The sequence below is a fragment of the Manis javanica genome, chromosome 9 (genome assembly GCF_040802235.1).
Source record: "Manis javanica isolate MJ-LG chromosome 9, MJ_LKY, whole genome shotgun sequence".
Lineage (NCBI taxonomy): Eukaryota > Metazoa > Chordata > Mammalia > Pholidota > Manidae > Manis > Manis javanica.
In genome coordinates this window covers 51,447,821-51,473,256 of record NC_133164.1, presented here as the reverse complement: position 1 = coordinate 51,473,256, position 25,436 = coordinate 51,447,821, and the positions used below count along the sequence as shown (strand labels likewise).

Sequence of the window (25,436 nt, the reverse complement as noted above, 5' to 3'; positions counted from 1 at the left end):
GGACTGAAACTCAGGCAGTTGGGTTGACTATACACAGCTGGCCTGGGTAATCTTACTGCACTATATTCCACTGCTCCTCTGATACTGGATTCTCTTCCAAGTTTCCAGAATATGTGTGAATGAACAAAAGAAACTGACTACTAGTATCTTAATCATTACAAAGCAGTGGCAATAAAATGGTAGCCTGGAAGCCAAATCTAGCCAATATATGTAGTATTTTAAAGTAATTTACATTTGAATGTATTTAAACAAGGCAAGTCCTCTCTAGTTAGCCAGTATCATCACCACTTCTTATAATATTGTCTACCTTGTCTTATAGGTAAATATTTAATTTATATTTGCAGCATAAACAGTTTATAATATTATATAATGTACACTTGCAAGCATGCAAACTTGGGTTTATATTGAAAAACTTCTGAAGTTGGCTATGTTTATTGTATATTATTCTAAGCTAAAAGTCAAAGTTGATATAGTAAGTGTAACTTGGCTTAAGTCACTGATCTGAGGCCTGAGTTGGTCACTTAACCTCTCTGTGCATCATTTTTATCACTTGCAAAATGAAGTAATTAGTATCTGTGGCCTAGCTGTCTCTTATTTTAATGAAAAACAGGTAACATGTGAGGGAAGAGGAGTTTTCCTCATTTAGTAACAAATAAATGTGAAATATCTATGATTAAGCCATTCTTGTAGGTGCAGAGGTACAAAGGTATATCAAATATAATCCCATCCATCATACAGTTGATGAGAAAAGAAAAATAAATATTAAGGGGTAACAGCAAGAGCATTGACCCCTGCGAGGCACAGCCATCAGATGAGCTGCCATGGAATGTGGACTGACCCTTGGAATAAGGGTGCGACCTGGCTGCATGGAAAGGGAAGTCACCCTAAACAGGCTGATGCCCTTTGTTTCCAGAGGAAGGTCGTTTGAATGTTTAATTGCTAGTTAAGTACAATGAGGGACTTCATGGGACTGCCTTAGGGCTGTGGCCTGACTTCTGTTCTGTGGTCTGGATCAGACTTACCACCTGGATTTTCTTGGTTTCCTCCCAGGGGGGAGAGACACTGCAGGTCTGGGTGGCAAAGGCGGTCCTTACCGGCTGGACGCAGGCCACACCGTGTACCAGGTCTCCGAGGCTGAGAAAGACGCAGTTCCCCAGGAGGTGAGGAGAGCTGCAAGAGAGATGGGCCAGAAGGCTTTTCAGCAGAGGTGAGTGGCCCCTGTCACATCTACAACAGTGTCGGCCAACGTAGTGCAATGTCATTGTGGACCCCAAGCAGACCGGATTTGTGAGATTGTCCACCTCGTGCAGCCACTTGGGCCCCAGGCTGAAGCCCATTGCCACCCCTGACCCTAATGGAAGCAGCTAAGGGGACATAATCCCCCATCCTTTCTACTCAGGGACTTGAAATGTATTGATTCCATATGACTGTAGAAAAAGGAAATAAGCACATTAGAAAGTAAAACCAAAGATATTTCTGTTAAGAGAAATTAAACCCAAGTCACTCCATCCACCTCTGTTCCTAGGCCATTAGAGAATTCAGATAACTGCATGTGATGATCCCTTCCTGCCCTCAGGACCTTGCAGATTTACGTGGAGACAGAGCTAGTACCCACACACTCACACTCCTGTTACACGAGCAGAGAAGGGCAAGGTCAGTGGGCTGTCAGGTGGGACCTGGGCCCAGCCAGGATTTGGAAATTCCAGGAAGGGAACACTGAAACTACATGAGCAAAAGCACTGGGGCAGGATGAGCCCAGTGTCCATGGTGGGCAGTGCCTGCTTGCCTGTCTGAGGTAGAAGGTACCAGCGTGGGGGTGGGAGGTGAAGTTGAACGTGGAGGCCTTTGAAATCCAGGCCAGTGACCCTGTGGCTTTCAGATAATCTGGAACCATTCTGGGCCACTTTGATTGGAATCATCTAAAACATGAGAATCCACATGATGCGTTCACTAGACCTCCATGTATGTTTTTCAGCTAAAAGTGAGAAATACCAAAGGACCAGCCAGACCTCTTGGGGACCATGGGAATCGGTAGGACGTGGGAGGCAAGTCCACATATTGTGCTCAGTGAAGGCACTGCGTGCAGTCAGAAAAAACCGTGCTCAAGCATATGCGAGTTATGAAATTCCTCCCACGTGGAACATCTGGTATTACATTCCATGCTGGGCTTACGCATCCCACAAGTAAACAGTACAAAACAATGGGGACAAAAATGCAGGTCCCCCTGCCACGCCCTCAGAAAAGCCTGCCAGCCTTTGGGTCCCCACATCCTCAGCAGGTAAATAGGCCTAAGTGTTACTCTCAGCCTGGCTGCCGGCCTCCCTGGAGACCTGGAACAGTTTGTTTATCCTCATTGTGCTGGAGTTTGCTCTTCTGGAAATAGGTGAACTCCCTCTCTCTGCCACTCAGAGAGGTGATTCATGATGACACAAAAGTATGTTAGAAATGAGGGCAGCTTTAACTTCTCAAAAAAGGTGGGAGGAATGCTATAATGAAAAGTCCTGTTAGAACTAAGTATAGCTCTAATTTCATGTAAAGTATCCATTTAGGAACAGAACCAAACAATTAGATATGCGTCATTCCCTCCTCCCCAACTAATGAGTTCTGATTGTTGCCAAAACCTCCCAAGTAATTGTCCAGCCTCATATGTTTTCATAAATGGACAAGCAGATACAGTGCTGTGACACACAGAAGTCCCCTGGGAGGCAGGAAGCCCTGTCAGTAGTGCTGGGCACAAGCGTACAACCCCTTCTCTGATATCCACGGCAGAGATAAGGGACCTAGTTTATTTACGATCATTGCCCCACCAGGGAAAGAAGTCAGGGAGCGTCTGTGAAAATAAGGCAACTAGATTTAAGGGATGTGAGAGAGGAAAGAGAGGAAGTAAGGAGGGGAGTTAAGTGTGAAACCATGCACCTCTACTAATCACCAAAGAGAAGAATCTACATCTGGGGAGTCTGGGGAGAGGGAATAGCAGAAGGTGGTTGAAAGACAGGCAATGGCAAGGGTATGAGAAAGGAGAGGAAGAAATTGGAACACTTGGAGACCCTGAAAACACAGGGCATAGCAAAGCACCAAGAAAAAGGGTGCTTTCTACTTTGGTGTAGTAAATACTCTGATTCAATGAATATTCAACTTAGTACTGCTAAAGATTTTTTCTTTAACTTTATTATGGAACTTTTCAAACATAAAAGTAGAGAGAAACATATGAAGAACCCTGTGGACTATCCCCCCGATCCCAACTTCAAGAAGAAACATCTGGCTCCATTCCCAGTTCCAACCCCTGGATTATTGTGGAGCTAATCCAAGATGGCCAGTATTTTCATTGTAAATATTTCAAAGAGTATATTTCTGAAGGAAAAGGACTCTTTAAAAAAACAGAAACTCACAATGCTATGATCAAGTCTTTAAAAATAATAATTCTTCACTATCATCACTGTCTTCACTATCTTAAAACTATTTTGCAACTGTTGGTATATATAGAATGAGGTCAAGTCCCTTCATTTATGACTTTATAGCACCCTGTACCTTTTTTGCATAGTTTGTATAATGATGATACACACATGCCAGTAATGGTATCACCCTTGAATACTTAATTCAGCGACTAGCAAGCCCAGACTGGCAGCCCGAACTATCCATCAGTCAAGAGGTCCACCGTATTGCCTCGAAGAGCCAAGACCACTGATGGGTTCTTGACATTATCAACATAGTCTTTACCTACCATTCTTTTGCATCTGGATTCAATTAGATACTCTTCCAGTGCATCAAGGATTGATTCACTTAGGAAGATTAACAGGTAGACAGCATAATAGTCATGCAGAAAACAGAACAGAAACGTTACACCAACAAAACATGAATGAAACAGATGGTAAGGTACTTTTAAACACCTAGGAGAGTATTTAAGATGGGCACCAGCTGTGGAAATTGTACCCAGTACCATTTGCAAAACACATCAGCCTTAGACAGTAGGTCTCAGCTTATGTTTGTTTTCTTCCTAATTGATCTAAAATTATAGTATTTAACTGTAACCTATAAGAAAAAGTAAAATGAGAACTAAAATTCCCAGACTCTTACGTAACAATAAATATACCCTATAAAAATATACTGTGCCAAGAAAATGCAGTCAGTCTACACAGATTATTAGGATGTGGAGCAGCTGTGCCCTGCAGTTTTGCTCAGGGGTAAAGCAGCAGAAAAACATATTTTCAACTAGTTTTGTGGGCTTGAGAGTATTAGTGCCAGGAAGCTTATCTGATCCACAAGCTAAAATTTCCTATTTTATTCCCCCATTTCTGCTTTGATATTCATCTTTCAGAATTATCAGCTTTGAACACCTTATAGGCGATCTTTCTGAAAGCCAGCACAAGCTGGGATATGATTCCCAGATCTCTTCCTAATTGAAACGCCACGTGGTGTGCTTTGGGTGCTGCGAGGTCAGGCCAGAGGGAGGCTGTAGCTGGGGCTCATTCAGATCTTTCCGCAAAGACCAGGCTGCCTGAGATGGCTTACCAACTGCCTGGCTCCTTCCTTCACGCGCACACGTGTGTGTGTGTGTGTGTGTGTGTGTGTGTGTGTGTGTGTGTGTGTGTGTGTGTGTGTGTGTGTGTGTTTCCCTTGCTAAAGACAAGCTCTATCTACTTTTTTTTCCCTAATCTCCCTTCTTTGGGAAAGGGTATATTGGCTTCCCAGGTATGACGTGGGGGAGGTAGCATATCCTGCTTCTGTCAGCCTTGATCCTTGAGTCATAACTTAATCTAATGAAAATTTATAGAGAGGCTTAAAAGATTGCCAAAACTAAATATGACAGGTATCGTTCAGAGGTCAGGTCCTATACACATAGTCCTCGCTCTTCAGAACAGAGACTAAATGGGATTTAGAAGGCACCGTGGCATGTCACCTTGGCAAACAACCATTCAAATATTTTTTATCTTTCAGTTATTTATCTTTTAATAGTTTTTTTCAGTGTTTTCAAAGTGCTATCTAATAACACTTATTGAGTGCAGGGTGTTATGCTAGGTACTGGAAATTCAAAGAAAAAACAAGACTTCTTTCTTCTCCCAGAGAATAGAAGAGAAAATATCAGTGTGCATCATATGGAGTAGAAGTATTTTTCATTAAATTTGGCTCTGTTATACAGACACACACACACACACACACACACACACACACACATGCCCATGCATTTGGGTGTGCTGAATCTCAAAGTAAAGCATATTTCCTACTGTGGAAAGTAAAGCCTGAAAAACACTGGAGGGAAATAGACACATCAACTAAAAGCAATAAGGTGCAGAGTTTCCACAGTCAGTATCTGTACAAGATACAGGAAAGGGGTTGATCAGTTTTACTGCAGGGATCAAGCAGGGCTTCATCAGATGTGGCCTTTGAGCTGGATCTTGAAAGCTGAGCTGGCATTAGCTAACCCAACCAGTGGTAGGGCAGGAATTGAAAATCTGCCCTGTGGTGGTCCAGGCCCAACATGAGGGGATTCTAACAAGCTGCCAGCACTCTGCTCTGTGGTAGATAGTTCTTCCCTGTGTCCATTCTGACAGGGAGGAATAGAGACCATTCATTCTCATCAGCATTTGGGGTTTCCATTCTAGCCATGGTGATAAATGCATCCTTTAGGTACGAGTTCCAGCCATGCGCCTAGGATCCATACCTCTAATGCTGCACACACGTGTACACACACATACACATGGCAGCTTAGAAAGTTGTGTTGTTGGTAGGCTTTGAGGATATGCATTCATTATTCTGTGCCCTAGTATTAGCACCCTTTACATCTATGGAAATGTATATAAATGTGTAATCAAATTAGTGTATTATGGATACAACAGTGTAAAAAGTTTCATTCAGTGGAGAAACCTACTTATGATTAGTTTAAGGTGTCACATTTTAAACAATCCTGAATGTTATTTTTATTTCAGTCATCCACTTTATTTTATTTTGAGCACCTATTATATGCTAGGTACCATGCCAGGCAGTGTACAAAGATGAGAAAGACTCAGCCCTTACCTAGAGGAGCCTAGCTGGGGAGAGAGCAGGCAGACAGCTATGGCAGGAGTAGTAGATGCTCTGCTAGAGGTGAGCATGACGTGATATGAGAGCACAGAAGACAGGCTGGGGAGCAGTGCAGGCTTCCTGGAGGAGGTGCTTGTTGATTGGAGTCTTGAAGAAGTGGGAGTTATAGGCAAAGAGGCAGGAAGGAAAGCTCTGGGTGGGAGAAAGGCCCACACAGGAGCTCTGGGTCAAGGGCACACAGTGTGTTCAGGGCACTGCCAAGTACCCTGGAAGGGCCACGGTGAAAGCAAATGTGCAAAGGAGCACTGCGCTGGGAGGATAGAATTTCACGATAATATTAAACCAGTTATCCTACTGGAAGGACTCAGTCAGCAATTTCAGAAAACTCTTGTATTTTTCATAGTGACACATTAATTATTCTTTGGGCCTGAACTCTTATCTTGGTCTACCAAATATATGTCCTTGGTCTTAAAAAGCAACCCCCAGAGCTCTTCTAGGCACGTGTCATATGAACCGACCAGCCGCCAGCCCCGCCACACGGCCTTGAGAAGTAGCAGCGGTGTGCCACGGAGCTGACCCACGGGCCGCGAGAGCCAGTTGTGCACACTTCTTTCAAACTCATTGCTCAGTCACCTCATTATTGGCTTGAAACTGATGATGGTAGGAGTATTCACACCACAGAAAATAGCAAATACTATATAGATCAGGGCTTTTTGTCCTGGAGGACAATTTGCTAACCATTTACCAGCACACCACTGGACATTTCCCTCCTTTGAAACCCCTGGCTGGAGACGTCACTTCTAGCCTTTTCTCCTCAAGGACAACCTAAGTTACCAAGGAGTTTGCTGTAACTCTAGCAACCGATGAATGCAGGTAAAAGACCACCTGTACATGATTTCAGCTGTCCTCCCTCTTGCCCCCCTGGTTTCAGGCTGAAGGAGATCCAGATGAGTGAGTATGATGCCACAACCTACGAAAGGTTCTCAGGAGCTGTTCGGCGGCAGGTCCGCTCCCTCCGAGTCATCCTGGATAACTTACAGGTAATCCTCTGCTTATGGACCAGGAGAACAACCTAGGCCCAGACGGACCAACCCCAGAACTGTAGAAGGAAGTGATCTGAACCCTAATCAGCCAGTCAGAAAAAATTGTTCAATGCCAAAATGTTTGCATAAAACTGTGAATCACTCTAAGGCTTTCTTAGGTGAGTTCTCCAAGGAAAAATATTTGACTTCACCTTTCCTTCTGTCCAGAAAGCAATAATTTGACTAGTAACCCTAGAAGACCCCAGATTTTCTGATTCCCCTCATATAAGAGCTGTGAGCATCCCACCTCTACTAGAAATTCACAGATAGAATTCTTTTCCTACAAATCATGCTACCGTTGTCTGGTGGAGAGACAGGAGCGCTCTGGATCGCCCAGGCTGTGTGATCCTCACGCCTCTGGCTGCTCCTCCTCCTGTACCTCCCTTGTTCCTGCCCTGCATGCCTTTTTGCAGTTCTAGACTGTGATTGCCTCAGACCCAGTTAATATTGCTATTCACCCTAAACATATTGGTTAAGATGCTTCAATATTTCCTAAGCAAAGACTTGTTATTTGGAGATTTAACATTTGAAATTATGTTCTGGCCAGTTTGCACAGATAACTAAAAAAAGGGCCAAGTATTCTATACAGTCACAAATGAAGTAAGATTATTTTGCTTAACAGGAGAGAAAAGCCTCGTTTGAGGGGAAGAGGGGCAGGGTTAAGAGCAAGACTGTGAAGTGCTTCCCTGCTCTCCTCTGGAATCCTGTTTCCTGTCCATGAAGTGTTTGAAGTCACTTGCCTTCCCTTAGGCTCTTTCCCTCTTAGGTTCTTGTTTGTCATGGTCCTTTTGTGGGGAAGCTTTCTCATTATTTATTAGGCATTGGAGGTAAGAAGTTCTGTGATGCACTTTTAATCAGTTTAATGCATCCAAACCCAGAACTCTGAGAAAGCCTCATTTCTTAGATCTATACTGCATCAGGAGATTAGGAAAAGTTCCATCATTTCCAAGAGGAATGATCTTTATAATGATCAGCTCAATACCTAATTTCAAAATCTGGTGTAAGAATTAAATAATTTCTTTAAAAAAATACATATCTAGCTATTTAGGATAAAACAGTATAAAATCTTACATAAACTATATGAACAGCATAACATCAAATGATTGAATTTTCTTCCATAGTCACTCACTTTACGAGTGTTCATTGCCCTGGGCACTGAGGACAACTTCTGGGTGGGCTGTGAGTTCCAGGGCAAGAGGCGAACTATGGCCAAAATGAGTAGTTCGCTGGAGATGAGGGCAATGTGGGATGGTGCTTGTACTAAGACTGAAGAATGAGTATAGTTCAGTCATTTGTTCATTTCTTAAGTTCTTGATGCATACCCAGCATTAGGGATTGAAAAAGAAAATGTAGTCCCTACTCTCAAAGAAGACAAATAAGGAAACAACTTCTTAAATTCTATAGGGAAGTATGTACACAGTGCTATGGGATGAATAAGGAAAGCTTCAGCATGAATGTAATGCTTCAGGTCACTCTTGAAAGATGCTGAGGAATTTTCCAGAAGGCTAAGGAGTCAGGGCATTCTGGACACAGGACACAGCATGTACAGGTGCCATTGTTCAGTGTGGCTGAGAAGACCATGTACATGTTAGGAGACAGTAGCAAGGAAGAAAGCTGGCAAAGTTGAAGGGACCAAATAATGATGCCATGAGAACATTCAAACTACACTGGGTTTTACCCTGTGGACAAACAAGCCATTAGAGGATTCACAGTACCAGAAAGGAATGTAAGAATACATGTTTAATTGAAGGAATCAGAATCTTCATCTGGTATTAGTTATGTCTTCATTGGTATTCATTGGGTACCATGCTCTACTTACTTTTACAAACATCATTGCATTTAATCCTCACACCAACTCTTTAGGATAAATGGTATGTTTACAAGATCAGCCAAAGGAAACTTCTTAAAGCACGGTACAAATTAAGCCCGGGTCAGAATTTGGGTTGGTGTTGTCAGTCCCTCCCTGCCTCTGACCCACAGATAAGGGAGGAGATGCAATGAGATATCGAAGACCTGAACGGACCAGCCAGGGAACTCAGGGCGTAACAGCACTAGAGTCATGCTGAAAAGGTGCTCCTCATATTTATTGAGCAAATGAACCCAAACATCCAAAGAATTTTGAGTAGGGGGTTCAGGACATGATCAACACACAACCATTATCTGACCTTGAGTCCAGCCCTAGGGCATGATGCTCCTCAAGGACACGGAAACCATGTGAGGGCGGTCACGAGTTGTAGGAGCTGTTTTGTCTTTACTCATTTTGTTATTGATCATGCATCAGGAGTTGTAGGGAACAATCAGGTCATACGCATTTGTACCTTTGATTTCTATATTACTTGATGTATGTATTGATCCCATCAATCCCACAGGTGTTAAGGAATAATTCTTCCACCGAACTCTCCCCGGTGTTGAGACCAGCTCCACAAAACAGGGCGCAACTTTGCTTTCAGCTTCCAAAGTGAAAACTGAAAGGAAACTCTGAAGGGCCCAAGGAAAAGCAACAAATAGAATTAAATGAATGGAAAAGAAGAAATTGTCACCTATAAAAAAAAACTATAAGGAGATTGGAGTTAATAACTTTCTAAATATCCTCAAATAGAATAATTATTACAGAGAAGTTTTTATTTTTTTCTTCCCTAGAACTCTAAAAAGAGAAAATAGGCTCAAATAATAACAAGAGTTTTAAGATATCAGAAAGGGAGCTAAAGAGATTTAATTCTTGATTGAGTACCTAAAATGGAAGTAGAGCTACCATGTCTAGAAACCTTTACAAGTAACACTAGCATTTTAATAATAGCAAGCAATTTAGTGAGCACTTACCATGTGCCAGGCCTTCTAGCAGGTGCCTTGTCTCCTCAAGTTTCCTCCATCATCATCACTGCCACCACCACCACGATCATCATTGCTTAGTGACTAATAGTGCAAGCACCAGAGCCAGACCGCCTGGGGTCTGCAAAGTGGGAATGACAGATAACAGGGCTGTTACGAAGATTAACTCAGGTGATACACGTAAACCATTGAAAGTGATACCTAGTTTATAGCATGCTCTACTGAAACATTAGCTTCCTCATCACCTTTGTTGTTCTTGCTACTCTTCAGCAGCCTGGAATGCACAGCAGGCACCCAGGCAAGTACTTCACATTCATTGTGCTATTTAATCTTTACTACTTTCTACATTTGATAGATAAGTAAACTGAAACACACAGGTTATCTCAAATCTCACAGTCTTATGAAGTATAGATATGTTGTTACCCCTTTATAATGAGGGAACTGAAGAGTAGAAAGATGGTGTAACGTGTCCTGAGTCATGTGGCTAGGGCAGGAAGTGTCTGCGCCCAAAGCTCAGGACCCTGTCATCTGTTGGCCTCTGGTACCTTTTTCCAACTCTACAATTATATGAAAAGTATCATTCTCACATATACTCATAAAACATTTTGTATCACTATCCAAATGTCAACATAGCATTTCTAAGTGTTGCCCTTATTGAATCTTTTTTTTTTAATCCACAGAGATTCTCAGGTGGACTATCTAGTCCTCAATTTAGAGAGAGAGTGCTAATTAGAACACAGCTATTGGACAAGGATAGACAGGGCCTCATATGGAATATGAATCTTTACACTGTAACCAAAACAAGGAATCTTTGATTTGGTTCCTCTTTTGTCATCTTCTGCCAGCCCTGTGTGGCTCTGATTGACTAATAACTTCCAACTGTTTTGAGGTTGCTGTGTGATCCCAGTAACCATGGGTGTTTCCTTGGTGAACAGCACAAAGTCTGGCCAGGAAGTAGCAAATCGTCATCTGAGATGACTTTCCAGGGCACAGCTACAAGCCCCCGCACCGATGCCAGGTGGCTGGGCTGAGATTTGAGGCAAGGGAATGTTGTGGGTGCACATGTTAACATCTGCTTCAACATGTGCCTCCACTGCAACATGTGTCATTTTTCTCAATTAGATAGCTATCACCAGCGACTTCCCTTTGCTTCTTGACTGGATCCTATGTGGAATATCATGGAGTCCTGCTTATTGGACTTTTGAATCAATAGCAAGAATTTTCTCATTAAAAGAGTAGAGTCTATAATGGCTCCAGTTACACTTGGTTCAGAATCTGAATCTCTGATTCCATCAAACCCTAACAAACGAAAAACATCCATTCCTACAAAAAGCCACTGATTTTAATTCTATCCTCCCTCCAGTGTTTTTTCTGATCTACAATCAGTAATTTAATTCTCAGGCTAAACTAAATCAGCCTTTCTCCTATTGCTTTGGCTAGCATGGTATCTCCATAAACCAACAATTATGTTCCTTTTTTTTTCCTTTAGTGGTTCAAAATGAACTTAGGTTCAGAGAGTGTTTTTGAATATTGATGTGTGACATGCACTGTGCTTGGCCCTGAGGGCACAGTGGTTAATAAGAGATCGCCCCCCTCTACTCAGGAAGGTCATAGTCTTGAGGAGAGGGGAAGATGGGCACCTGAACAGACCATTTCAGCTTAACATGGCACGTGTCCAGAGGAAAGGGATTCTAGGATAGATTTTGAAGGGAAGGATACATGAGCTGGGTCGTGAAGGAGACAGAAGTATTAACCAGACAAAGAAGGATGAAAACAAAGCCCCAGCTGAGGACACAGAACAGACAGAGCCCACGTGTGAGCTGAGGACTGGTCTCAGCGTGAGCCGGACAGCACTCAGTGTGACGTGCAACAAGGGCTTGGGACTGAGAGACAGGTAGGTGCCAGGCAAGGAACTTAAGACTTATTTTGAGCACCCACTTGGCTCACACCTGAGGAATGGAAAGCATTTCCACATTCCTTGGATTTAGTCTGCAATAACTGTGTTTCATCAGTAGAGATGTCTGTGTGGCCTGAGGGTACTTTCCTTCCATGGCTAACCTAGAAAAGAAGACACGTGTAGTTGTAATAGAAGGCACAATATGATAAATGCCACAGAAATGTTTTAAATAAAGTTCTGTGGTGATATAGACAAATGTGTGAGCAATGTCTAGGCGCAGGACACTTAGGAAAAAAAAGAAAGTGTCATTGGATCCAGACCATGAAGGATGAGCATGATTCCAATCAGTGACCTTCTAAGGATGGCCCTGACCGCAGCATCTCAGACCATCTGCAGAGAGGGCCCAGATTTTTTATTTCAATTGATTATGGACTGATACTTTTATAAAATAAAATAGAAATGAATTACTGAAAAAAAGATAGGAAAAGTAACCTGCAAATTACAAAGCCCTTATTATTTAATATTAGATTAACAAATATAAAATCACTTTGCCAAATTTCTAAGTGCTTACTGTCAGTTCTGTTACGTATTTTATCATGGGCCAGAAGCTGGTGTTCACCCACTGAGGGCAGTTTGTATGGCTCTGGTTCAGACGGAAGAAACCTACGAGCAGAGATAAGAGTTGCTACAAGGCTGTTTGGAGAATGGAAAGCAGTCCACAGTGACTGGACTTCAGAGTTTGGGGACAGCTTGGGGGCAGTGGGTAATGGGAGAGAGTGAGAGAGAACGAGAGAGAAAGTGAATGCCCAGGGGCCTTGAGCGCCTTGCTGAGGGCATTCTGTCATCAGTGAGGAGCGGGAATGTGACCGAGAAAGGGAGTGGTTGGTACGGTTCTATCTTCCTTAAGAGGTTTCATAGCCATGGATGAGGAAAGTGTCAGAGAAGAAAGACCTGGAAACCAGGAAATCAAGTTATAAAATTCCCTTAGTTATTCAGGAAGAAGTGATAAGAACCTGAACCAGGGTAACCGAAATGGGACTGGAAAGGGTGAGAACAGCCTGGAGGTAAGACCTGAAGACAGTGAGTGACTGACTAGATGTGGGCTGAGGGCATGGTGATGTTGTCAAGCCCTGGAGAACAGAGGGAGACACAGGGAGAGGAGAGACTTGTGGAGAAAGTAGATATGTGGTTTGCATGTTACCATATTTTCTCACTACTGGGACCCCATGTAAAAATGCCAGCTATGATATTGAAGACTGTAAGATGCTAGGACCAGATAGGGTTGCATGTCTATATAGATATCTGTGTCTGTTTTTATGGTCATCTGTACGAGCACCAGCCCAGCCAGAGAGAAGATGTGTCAGCAATGGGAAGAGCATGGAGCAAAGAGAGAAGGGAGGACAGCCGTGTCGGGCGTGTCTGCGCATCAGGGGAGAGCAGGCAGATGCCAGTGACTCCTTCCTACCCATAACCAGTTCACCATTCAGCATGTAGCAGCAATGGCCGTGAGAAGATAACCTCAAGTGAGCACAGCGTAGAAGTAAAGTCCTGAATTCCGGGCTGCATGAGCACAGGCATCTAACACCATCTTTGCTGGATGCCCATTAAAATGATTGAAATAGTAAAAATCTGTAAACAGTGAAAAAACCTGTGAAGACAGTAAGAATTAGGGAGGGATGCTAGTGACATGCAAGAAGCTTTGAGGAATTTTCACTAAATATAATGTGATGAGACCCCTACGAGTGATGGTACCAAAGACAACTCGAAAACCTTCCGAAGAAATGGAATCATTAGCAAGTAAGTCGGGAGACCCACCAGAATCACATAAACATCCCTTGCTTGGAGAGGCGGGGAGCAGGAGAGAGCCCCGGAGCTGATGGGAGTGGACCGCTTGACCTCCGTTTTGTCAGTGCCCAGCAGCAGCGTCTGAAAGCAGCAGATCCGGGGGGTTGGGGGGCGAGGCCTAGATTTTATGCAGTGGTTACAACAAGCAGAAAGCTGGAGGGGGAATAACACCGGGAAAGGGGCCAGACCAGCCTCAGCTTATACTTGGCTCGAAGACTAGACCAAACAAATGCCAAATGGCCCCACTGCAATGGCTATTCCAAGCAAAATAAGAAATGATGTGGAGATGAAGTTCTCATGCTGTGACTGTCCACAGTTCCAACTCCTTCCCTGCTGAGTTCTTGAGCTAATAGTGTAGATTTAGTTTAACTACTAACACCAGTTTAAAATCTTTAAGGACGATTCTAATAGTAACAAGGTGAAGAGTAAAGGCAAACCTAGGAGAGCCCCGCCAATCTGCTCCTGACCAGTTTTGTGCAGCCATCTCATCATTTACATCATCCAAGAATAAGGACACCAAAAAATGAAAGCAGATGAGATCTATGAAATTATTCTGCAATAAGGCAGAGTAACTAGCATTCAAGACGTAAAGAAAGAGGATGCTTGTCGGCTAGAATATTTTTTCAGAAAACATCTGCTTTGTGTTCTCAAAATTCAAAGAAACATGAAGTATGTGAAATAAGACATGAATTTAAAAGGATCTGGCTAAGAAGCAAGCAGAAATTATAAGGGAGTTGAATCAATAAGTAAAGGTTATAAGAAAGCTAAAAATGCAATGCCAAAACTGAAATCTACATCAAAAGTAGAAAGAACACATTCAATCCAATCTTAACTGCAACCTAACACATGTGGAAAACTTGATTTGCTATTCCAGACTAGAAGAAATAAAGAGGTAAAAACTGTAAGAAAGCTGATCAGTAACAGTGCAGAGAGCATGCATAGAGAGCCCTGAGCCATCCCAATAAACAGAACAGTCCTTAGCACATAGTAACGGCTCAGTAAATATATGCTGAATGAGCCAGTGATATTCCCAAAGAGGCCACCAGAAAGGACACATAAGCAATAATCAGAGTAATAAGAAAACTGTACTGAGCTGAAGATAGACCTAAGTCTCTGGATCAAAAGAACTTTACTAGATACCAGGCAGAATTAATGAAAAGAGATAAGCACCCACGTCAGCTTTACAGAATTTTAGCATTTCAAAAGCAAAGAAACTCTCCTAGAAGTATACAAGCAAGCAAAAACAAGCTATTCTTAGGAAAGAAAAATTAATCTTGCATTAGTTGGCTCTAAAATATTGATCAATATCAGAAGATAGGGAAACAACATCTGCAGAATGTCCTTACTGCTACAAGTATGTATGTATGTGTGTATGTGCGTACACTTTCTGGTTAACAAATTATTTTCTAGATAATGAATTAACACAAATACATCATCTTCTGTGCATTTAGAATAGTCTAAATGTTCTTTATTTAAATGTAATAAAACTATGATTCTTTTTTAGGAAGTCTGTAACATAGACTTTTTCCTAATGAAACCTCACTTTATAAGTCTGAACTTCTTGTATATAATATAAAACAGATGGACATTTTTATAAGAATACTTCATGCAAAGAATGTTTGGCCCTTTGTTACAAATAAAAGTATATATTTAAATGCAGTAGGAACCTACTATTTAAAGAAGTATTTCAATGAGTCCCATAAAAAACACAACACAAAATAATAAATAATCCAGCCCTCAGTAAATTTTTACACATCTCCCCTTCCAGCCCATTGCCTCCAAGAGCATCCATTCTAACAGGCCTTTTCCTGTTTTAAATTTCAAAGTATTGGTGGCTGGCTAGATGATAGACAATAAATTCTCTGCCAGTCATAAACTTGCAAAATAAATAGCGCTAGTATTATAAAAATGTCTTTGTGCCAGTGGTTCTGAATCAAAAAGCTAGTACATACTTTCACTTCTCAAAAACAAAAACTACTGCTTTGTGTACCTATACATACCAATGACAAGCAGAACCAAAGTAATTCATTAATCCCAAAATAAAAAGGGAATATACTATACGCCCATCAGAATGACTAAATTTTTTTTAAGTCAGTATCAAATGTTGGTGAGGATATAAGCAAATGAAACCCTCATAACACTGCTCATGGGAATGTCAATTGGAAAAAACACTTTTGAAAACTGTTTAGCAGTATCTACTAAAGCTGAAATACCCAAGATTTCCACCCAACAGAAACACACATTTATCTGCTCCAAAAGACTTGTTCAGGAATATTCCTAGTGGCATTCATCATAATAGCCCATACTAGAAATAACGCCATTGTAGAATAGATAGATAAATCATGACAAAGTTGTACAGTTGAATATTATTACAGCTGTGGAAGAGAATAACGTGCAGGTATGCACAACATAGGTAATAATGGTGAGCCAAAGAAGACAGGCACAAAAAAGAACATACTGTCTGATTCCATTTGTATGAAGCTCAAAAACAGTCAAACTTAATCAATGGTGCCAGAAGTGAGAATGGGCGGTTACCATTAGCAGGGGTAGGGTCAAGTCCAGAAAGAGGCCCTGGGAGGCTGTGGAGGTGCAGGTGGCCACAGGGCGTGTTCACTTGCACAGCTCATTGAGCTCTGCACTTTAGATTTATGCACTCTATTAGAAGTATGCTATACTTAAATTTAAAAAGTTGAACAAAAAAGGAAAGAAGATAGGGGTAGCAGAGTTATTGGTAAAAGCATCTCCCTTCCCTCACTCTTGCCCCACATTTTACTAAGTCCTTCTCTTTTATTGGCATGCATAATGGAAACAGTGTTCAAGCTAGAGAGTAACCTAGGGATAATAATCATAACAGGAAAAGAAACAACATAAGCCTAAGAAAATTAAGACCTAAATCCCTAGGTTCTTACATGATGGTGAATCCAGAGACAGCAGAAAAGCAAGTATTTTATAATTCTGTAGGACCCCTAAAAATGACCCCTTTCTGTCATTTTTACTGATTATTAACATCTACACCACAGAGAAGAATGCCACAGCACCGTGGGGTTAGTTGTTCAAAAAACCTGCCCTGGGTTGTGGCTCTTGGGCCCTTCATCACACCTACATTTTCCCCGCGGTGCCCCCAGGTCCACACCACCTGTAATTCACTTCTTGTTTGTGCCTTCAGTCTGTTACTGCAGCCTCTGTACTAGACCAACACTGGTCTGGAATTGCTATCAATAAGGGAGGATTTTGCAAACCTCTCATTAGGAATTAACATTTGTTCACTTCATAGTCTTGAAAAGCTGCCTCATAAAAAATTAGCTTTGAAAGTTAACATAGCTGGCCAGTAAGATTTCTTTCTCACAAGCTTACTAAACAAAACTAAAGAAAAAAATTCTCCTGGTAAATGAAAAAGGTACTAGAAAAGTTAAGTCAAATACAAGGATGTCTAAAATAACGAACCACTATTACTTCAGATAGCTTTATTATAGTAGGATCTTTATAAGTATATTAAGAGGATAATCCACTAAATAACTGTATTTAGATAATACACCCATCTGGCATGAAGCATTCAATTGTCTGTGGTATTCTTTGGCAATCTTAAATTGAAAATCTTAAGAATATAAAATAGCATAATGGAATGCTTTCCAGGACATGACATTTAGTAAATTTTATCACTGTTGTTATGGTTACGGTCATTTTCTGTTTCTAAGGTTTTACTTAATTATGTCTGTATTCTTATTAATTTTTTTAGATCTCATCAAAAATATGTATCCGAATGATAGGGATTCATCCACTGATATAAATAATGAACTGTATGAAAAATTTTCATGCCCTGAATGTTTGTAGTATAATTGTTTTTAATATTTCTTATATCTGGCTCTATCCCAATTTGGAGAAAAATATAAATTGCTGAGAGTCTAGGATAGCTATTCAGGAGATTTTAGTATCCCTTAAACTATAGAGAATGAAATGAAGATTTTCATCATGTTACATATCTGCTGGGTCCTAGATGTTTTGTGCTGATGTTGGAGCGGAAAGATGATGAAGTTTGGCAAGTAAAGACAGTAACTAGTTATCCACCTAAATCTCCAAAATATTTTATATCAATAGCAAACTAGGTTAAAATAAACCGCATTAAGGCTAATGTCGGAATGCATGTCTATGGCTTTCCTGTAGGAATGGAATTAACAATTAAACTTAAGGGGTTTTTTCCTTTTTAAAAAAAGACTAATGTTGGAGAACCAAGATGGCAGCGTGAGTAGAGCAGCAGAAATCTCCTCCCAAAACCATATGTATTTTTGAAAATACAACAAATACAACTAATCCTAAAAGAGAGACCAGAAGACACAGGACAACAACCAGACCACATCCACACCTGTGAGAACCCAGCGCCTCACAAAGGGGGTAAGATACAAGCCCTAGTCCGGCAGTACCAGAGCGCCCCACCCCAGCTCCTGGCAGTAGAAGAGGAGTTGGAGCGGGGAGGGAGAGGGAGCCCAGGACTGCTGAACACCCAGCCCTAGCCATCTGCACCAGAGCGCAGACACACAGTGCGTGCATGGGGTGCTGGAAACTAGGGAAACAGGACAGTAAGACCTGTGAGCGGGTCCTGAAGCCAGTGCCCCGGGGACAAAGAAAAGCGAGTGCTTTTGAAAGTCTTAAAGGGACAGGGAACCCACAGCTAGACGGAAGCACCCTGGGACACTTAGCCCAGCAGCTGCGAATCCCGGGGAACTCTGGGCACCTGAACCCCCACAGCGCAGCTTGGAGGCCCCTCACCATCATAAACAGCCTCCCACCTGTTCCCCCTCTGATGCGACTCCGCCATATTGGAGCAGCAGCCTGAGGCAGGCCACTCCCACAGCAACTGCAGAGCTAAATAAACTCCATAGCGACCGGGCAAGATCAAAAGCCCTGTCTGCACGCAGCTGCCCAGCACAAGCCGCTAGAGGCCACTGTTCTCCCAGGAGAGGAAGGTCATAAACTGGCAAGAAGGGACTTTCTCTTACCCAACACATGCGCCAGCTCCCCACAAATATATCTATCGCCATGAAAAGGCAGAAGAAATTGATACAGACCAAGCTCACAGAGGCAAACCCTGAGAAGGAGATAGACCTAACAAGTATTCCTGAAAAAGAATTAAAAATAAAGCTCATAACCATGCTGATGGAGCTGCAGAGAAATATGCAATAGCTAAGGGATGAAGTCCGGAGGGAGATTACAGACGTCTGGAGGGAGATTACAGAAGTGAAACAATCTCTGGAAGGATTTATAAACAGAATGGATAAGATGCAAGAGGCCATTGATGGAATAGAAACCAGAGAACAGGAACGCATAGAAGCTGACACAGAGAGAGATAAAAGGATCTCCAGGAATGAAACAATATAAAGAGAACTGTGTGACCAATCCAAAAGGAACAATATCTGCATTATAGGGGTACCAGAAGAAGAAGAGAGAGGAAAAGGAATAGAAAGAGTACTTGAAGAAATAATTGCTGAAAACTTCCCCAAACTGGGGGAGGAAATAATCGATCAGACCATGGAAGTGTACAGAACTCCCAACAGAAAGGACCCAAAGAGGGCAACACCAAGACACATAATAATTAAAATGGCAAAGATCAAGGACAAGGACAGAGTTTTAAAGGCAGCTAGAGAGAGGAAAAAGGTCACCTACAAAGGAAAACCCATCAGGCTATCATCAGACTTCTCAACAGAAACCTTGCAGGCCAGAAGAGAATGGCATGATATATTTAATGCAATGAAACAGAAGAGCCTTGAACTAAGAATACTGTATCCAGCACGATTATCATTCAAATATGAAGGAGGGATTAAACAATTCCCAGACAAGCAAAAGTTGAGGGAATTTGCCTCCCACAAACCACCTCTACAGGATATTTTAAAGGGACTGCTCTAGATGGAAGCACTTCTAAGACTAAATACATGTCACCAGAGAAAATAAAATCACAGCAAAGAAAGCAGACCAACCAAATACTAACTAAAGGCAAAAAATAAAATCAACTACCCACAAAAGCAGTTAAAGGAAGCACAAAAGAGCACAGAATAAAACAACCAACATATAAAGAATGGAGGAGGAGGAATAAGAAGGGAGAAAAATAAAGAATGACCAGACTGTTTAAAATAGCTCAATAAGTGAGTTAAGTTAGACAGTAAGATACTAAAGAAGCTAACCTTGAACCTTTGGCAACCAAAAATCTAAAGCCTGCAATGACAATAAGTACATATCTTTCAATAATAACCCTAAATGTAAATGGACTGAATGCACCAATCAAAAGACACAGAATAATAGAATGGATAAAAGAGCAAGACCCATCTCTATGCTGCTTACAAGAGACTCACCTCAAACCCAAAGACTATAGGAACAAAGAAAGACTGAAGGAACAAAACAGCAGCAGAATCATAGAACCTAAGAATGGACTAACAGTTACCAAAGGGAAAGGGACTGGGGAGAAAGGGAGGGAAGGGAGAGATAAAGGTGGGGAAAAAGAAAGGGGACATTACGATTAGCATGTATAATGTGGTGGTGGGGCCACGGGGAGGGCTGTGCAACACAGAGAAGACAAGTAGTGATTCTACAGCATCTTACTACGCTGATGGACAGTGACTGTAATGGGGTTTGTGGGGGGAGATTTGGTGAAGGGGGGACCGTAGTAAACATAATATTCTTCATGTAATTGTAGATTAATGACAACAAAATTAATTAATTAATTTTAAAAAAGACTGATGTCAAAATAGACACGGAATGAACTATTTTCCTAGAATTATCTCTCCCGAAATTGTTGCCTTTAGCAGGCAATTTACCTAGTTCCCTCATAAGAAATAGGTTTAATAGTAAAAAACACATTCCTTCAAAGTCACTTTTTAGCACCCTTAATCAACTTATTTTTAGAAGCTTACAAATTGGAAACATTTTTTTTTTGAGAAAATATTACTTTTCTCAAGTTATTTGAGAAAATATTACTGCGCTTACCATTGTGACACAATGAGGAAGAGGCAAAAGGTAAAAACCCAATTGGAAATCTTTCTCATAATACTAGTAATTTTTATGACTAAATATAGACTCTTACAGTTCAAATAGACATTCATTGACACAGTGCCTCCTCATTTTGAAGGTGGGGCTGCTAAGACCCAGAGAATCTTAATAACTTGCCCAAAGTCAGCCACCTGTAGTTCTCATGCTGAATCCTAATCCAGTGCTTCTTCTATCATGATCTGTGCTTGTCTTGATCACTGCATTCCTGAAATGAAAGTAGATTCTGCATAGTAAAGAGCTATCATTATGTTTATAATTAGATTTTTTAAAAATAATTCTTTTTAAGCCAGTTTTGGATTCATAGCAAAATTGAAAAGAAAATACAGAGTTTCCATAGAGCTCCTGCCCTGACAGCTCCCCCTTCATCAACATCCCCCACCAGGTGGGACGTTTGTTACAGTTGATATACCTGTATTGACAAATTATTGTTGCCTAAACTCCATAGTTGATATTATGGTTCACTCTGGGTGTTGTGCATTCTGTGCATTTGGACAAACATGTAATGACATGTATCCACCGTTATAGTATCATACAGAGTATTTCACTGCCCTGAAGTCCTTTGTCCCCACCTGTTCATCCCTCCCCCTCTGACCCGTGGCAACCACTGATCTTTTTACTGTCTCCATAGTTTTGCCTTTTCCAGAATGCTATATAGTTGGAATTATACAGTATGTAGCATTTTCAGATAGACTTCTTTCATTTAGTAATATGCACTTAACTTTATTCTGTGGCATTTAGCACCAAATAATATTCCATTGTCTGGATGTACCACAGTTTAATCATCCATTCACCTACCAAAGAACATGTTGGTCCCCTACAAGTTTTGGCAGTTTTGAATAAAGCTGCAGTAAACATCCACGTGTGGGTTTTTGGATAAACGTATGTTTTCAGTTCATTTGAGTAAATAACCAAAGAGTTGCAATTGTTGGGTCATATGGTAAGAATATGTTTAGTTTTGTAAGAAACTGCCAGACTTCCTTCTACAGTGACTGCTATTTTACATCCCCAGCAACAATGAATGAGATTGCTGTTTGGTATCCTCATCAATATTTGGTATTGTCAGTATTTTGGATTTTGACCATTCTAATAGATGGATAGTGGTATCTCATTCTCACTGCAATTCTCTCATGACTTATGATGTTAAACATCTTTTCATATGCTTATATACCATCTGCATATTTTCTTGGGTAAGGTGTCTGTTGAGATCTTTTCTCCATTTTTAATCAAGTTATTCATTTTCTTGTTCTTTGAATATTTTAGATAACAATCCTTTATCAGATGTGTCTTTATTCTCCCAGTCTGTGGCTTGTCTTCTCATTCTCTTGATAGATCTTTTTTAGTGACATGAAGTTTGGTACTTATTACATTTAGCGGGGAAAGCAATGGCTGCAGCCATCACTGTAAAGGTGAAGAGATCTAGACACCGGTTTAGTAGTTTGTTGTAGGGAGTGAACTTCGCAGAGAGGCTGGGTATTTGTTAGTGCCCTTCTATGTAGTGGTTCCCAAAAAGCAGTGGACAGGCCAAGCATGGTGCCCAGCGATCCTCTCTGTCCCTACCCGTCAGTGTACCGTCTGGGGGCCAGCTGTGTTGTCATCACCTGGGAGCTTATTAGAAATGCAGAGTCTCAGGCCCTATCCTAGACCTACTGCATCAGAAATTGCATTTTAACAAGATCCCTAAGTTATCTGTATACACATTAAAGTTTGAGAAGCTCTGCTCTCCATAACCTCCAAGCTGGTTTCTGAGATATATTTCATAAAAATAAAAAAGGATTCCTTAAAATCCTTTTGACCAAAAAGGGAAAATTATTTCTGTTTATTTCAGATTGTGAAAGTCACAAATTCATTGTATGAAAATTGAAAAATACAGAAATTAAAAGAAGAAAACAGTATCACTTATAATTTCACAACTCAGAAATAACCATGACTATTAGTATTTTTGTTTCTTCCACATTTTCTTTTATATGCACATAACATACATACATATACATTGAGATAATACTGTACGTACATGGTTTCACATCATACTTTTATCACAGGACATTTTACATATAGTAATCAACTGTCATTCAATAAATTTGTATTGGATACCTGCTATGCATCGGCTATTCTATTCTAGATGCTACAGTTACACAAGGGCTCTTATCCCAGAAATCTTACTTTTTAGTAGAGCAGGTAGATAATAGAGACAAAGGCAAATAATACATTTATAAACAGTGATAAGTGTGAAGAAAGTAAAACAATAATGAGCTAAGGAGTGACACAATGCTTTTTTCTTCTTTAATCACCCCTGCTGATGATTTGGACCCCTTCTATTCCTTCAGGATTGACAGTATAATTTCTAGTCTTATCAAGAAGTGTGGTATTCTCAACACTTTCTAATTGGTTAAACTGAGAGTTACATAATGTATTTAATCGAATTACATGTCACTGGAAATTTAACAGCTTCCCTTGAACTTTTGTTCATGCATACAGCATCTGAGTGATAGTTCAAGTACATGAATCAGCAGCCCCAACTTCTGCTAGCTTTAAGCACGCTGATCTGGTTTTTTTTATTAAAGTATTGTTGGTATATACAACCTTATCTCAATTTCAAATATACAACCCAGTGGTTCAACAGTTACCCATATTATTAAATCTTCACGCCCTCTAGTGCAGTTACTATCTAACAACGTAGTAAAATGTTACAGAATCACTGACTATATTCTCCATGCTGTACTACCGTCCCCATGGCCAACTTACATTGTAATTGCAAATTATTATGCCCCTTTATCCCCCTCCCCTTCTCCCCTGCAAACCAGCCCCAACCCTTCCCCCAGTAAGAACTAGTCCCTTCTCAGTGTCTTCTGTCTGCTATACTGCAGGCCCCCATGCCACCCTACATTATGTGTGCTAATCATAATGCCCCTTAATCCCCTTCTCCCTCCCTCGCCACCCACCCTCCCCAACCCCTTCCCTTTATTGGTCTAATTGAAAGTATAACCATTTCTGTGACAAAGAATCTTGCTTCACTTATAGTATATTTACATCCCAGTTCCATTCCTTTGCTTATTATTCCAGTGCTCTCTTGTAGTATGTTTTTTAATCCATTTAAAATAGTAATTGGGAATTTTAATTCAAGTTAAAAATCAATCATCTATGCTGCCAATGGAAATAATGCAATAAGATGATACTGCTAACCTCAGCCAAGGTCCTCCAGGTATGACAGCCAGGTCACATTTAACCTGGTTGCCTTGGCAAGATTCTTTTGACATCAATTATAAGATACTCTGTTTCAGAAACACCAAAATATGAGGAAGAGATTAAAATTACTAGTTAGAACTTTTGGATTTTATAATTCTTCCATGGTGAGATAGTTAGGGTTTAAATTCGTTTACTATATTTGTAATCTGCATTAAAAATCACAAAAATTACTTAATTGGTAGCCATTGCAATGGTTCTTTACAGAGTGAGAGTATCACTGGTTAATATAACCATGTAGCAGCAGGTGGACTGGGTAGGCATTCTTCAGTACATTGTCTCAATCAATTCAATGATGAAACATTGAATAGCAATGCTTGATGGTAACAGTGGCACAGCTGTTAAATAACATCGTTCCAGTAATCTCATTCCAGTTTTATCTCATATTCCTCTTAAGTCCAGCCCTTGACTCCCAACTTCAGTGCCACTCTGGTGACAGCTGACTGCTGCCGCCACATTCTCTCGTATTTTCTGTGGTTCTTACTTTCCCAGTCTAGACCAGTCTGTGAGAGTCCGTCCCCATCTGCGAAAGGTATTAGAAGCCAATGCTCCGCAGTTTGGCACTTCCAAGAATCATAGAGCCTCAGTTTTGAAAGGTACCTAAATGGTCATCCACAGTCACATGTATCCGGAGACCACGATGAGGTACCCACTGCGGACTTCAAGAATGATGGGGAAGAGGTGGTAGGAGCCATGTTCCAATCACTGCATCAGGGGAAGGAGCTTGAGGAAGACAGCACTGTGTGGTCCAGCTTGTCTGTCGAATCCATAGCCCAGTGGGAAAGGATTCTAGAAACTCTGCTCCCCCTTCCTCCTGCCACATATAGTTGTATATCTTACAAAGTTACATGTGCATATGGAGCTATGCTCCAGTGAGTCCCACTTTCCTGTAAGATCCTGGGGTTCTGACTGAGAACACACATCAGGGAAGAATATACTCTCAAGGGACATACAAGTTAGATTTGGAATTAACTACCCACCAAATTTAGTATCTTTATGCTGGTGGTTTAGGAGTTTCCCCTTTCTTTATTTCATGTTCACACTAATATATCTGTATTCAAATGTGATAGTTTTTCACCTGTTTGCATCAGGGGTGTCAGGGACAGGAAACTAAAACATAGTGCTACCCAGAGCTATACGGTGTACTAACTGGTCTGCCCCTGAAATAGACACTGGCTGCCTAAATCCTGACATTTTATTTTCAGTAACAGTGCTGTCGTGCAGCCACCTCCAGTGGAACAGTGATAGAAGTGTGCTTATTGATGTGGACTTAGTTGTCCACCATGTGCCTCACCTGATGGTAATGATAACACCAGCTAACAGATTGTCAGCCTCTTTCTCAGTTGATTCCATGTAGCATCTCCTTTAACCTTCAAAATAACTCACTGAAGTAGAAACTACTGTTATTACATTTTAGAGATGAGGACAGTGAAATGCAGACAGGTTAAATAACTTGCTTGAGGTCAGATATTTGATCATAGTGAAGGGAG

At 41.1% G+C, this 25,436-nt stretch overlaps 1 protein-coding gene across 7 annotated transcripts in view; it reads left to right on the top strand.

Annotated features, from left to right (window-relative positions):
• Window positions 1–25,436, top strand: part of VWA8 (von Willebrand factor A domain containing 8) — a 386,353-nt gene that overhangs the window by 309,179 nt on the left and 51,738 nt on the right. For all 7 annotated transcript variants that reach the window (XR_012121063.1, XR_012121064.1, XM_073212563.1 and 4 more), the window contains 2 exons: window positions 1,051–1,207; window positions 6,950–7,058. Coding sequence is in view for 5 of the 7 variants with exons in the window: in XM_073212563.1 (XP_073068664.1) it covers window positions 1,051–1,207; window positions 6,950–7,058 (266 nt within the window). In the remaining 2 variants the exon portion in view is untranslated. The remainder of the gene's footprint in view (window positions 1–1,050; window positions 1,208–6,949; window positions 7,059–25,436) is intronic.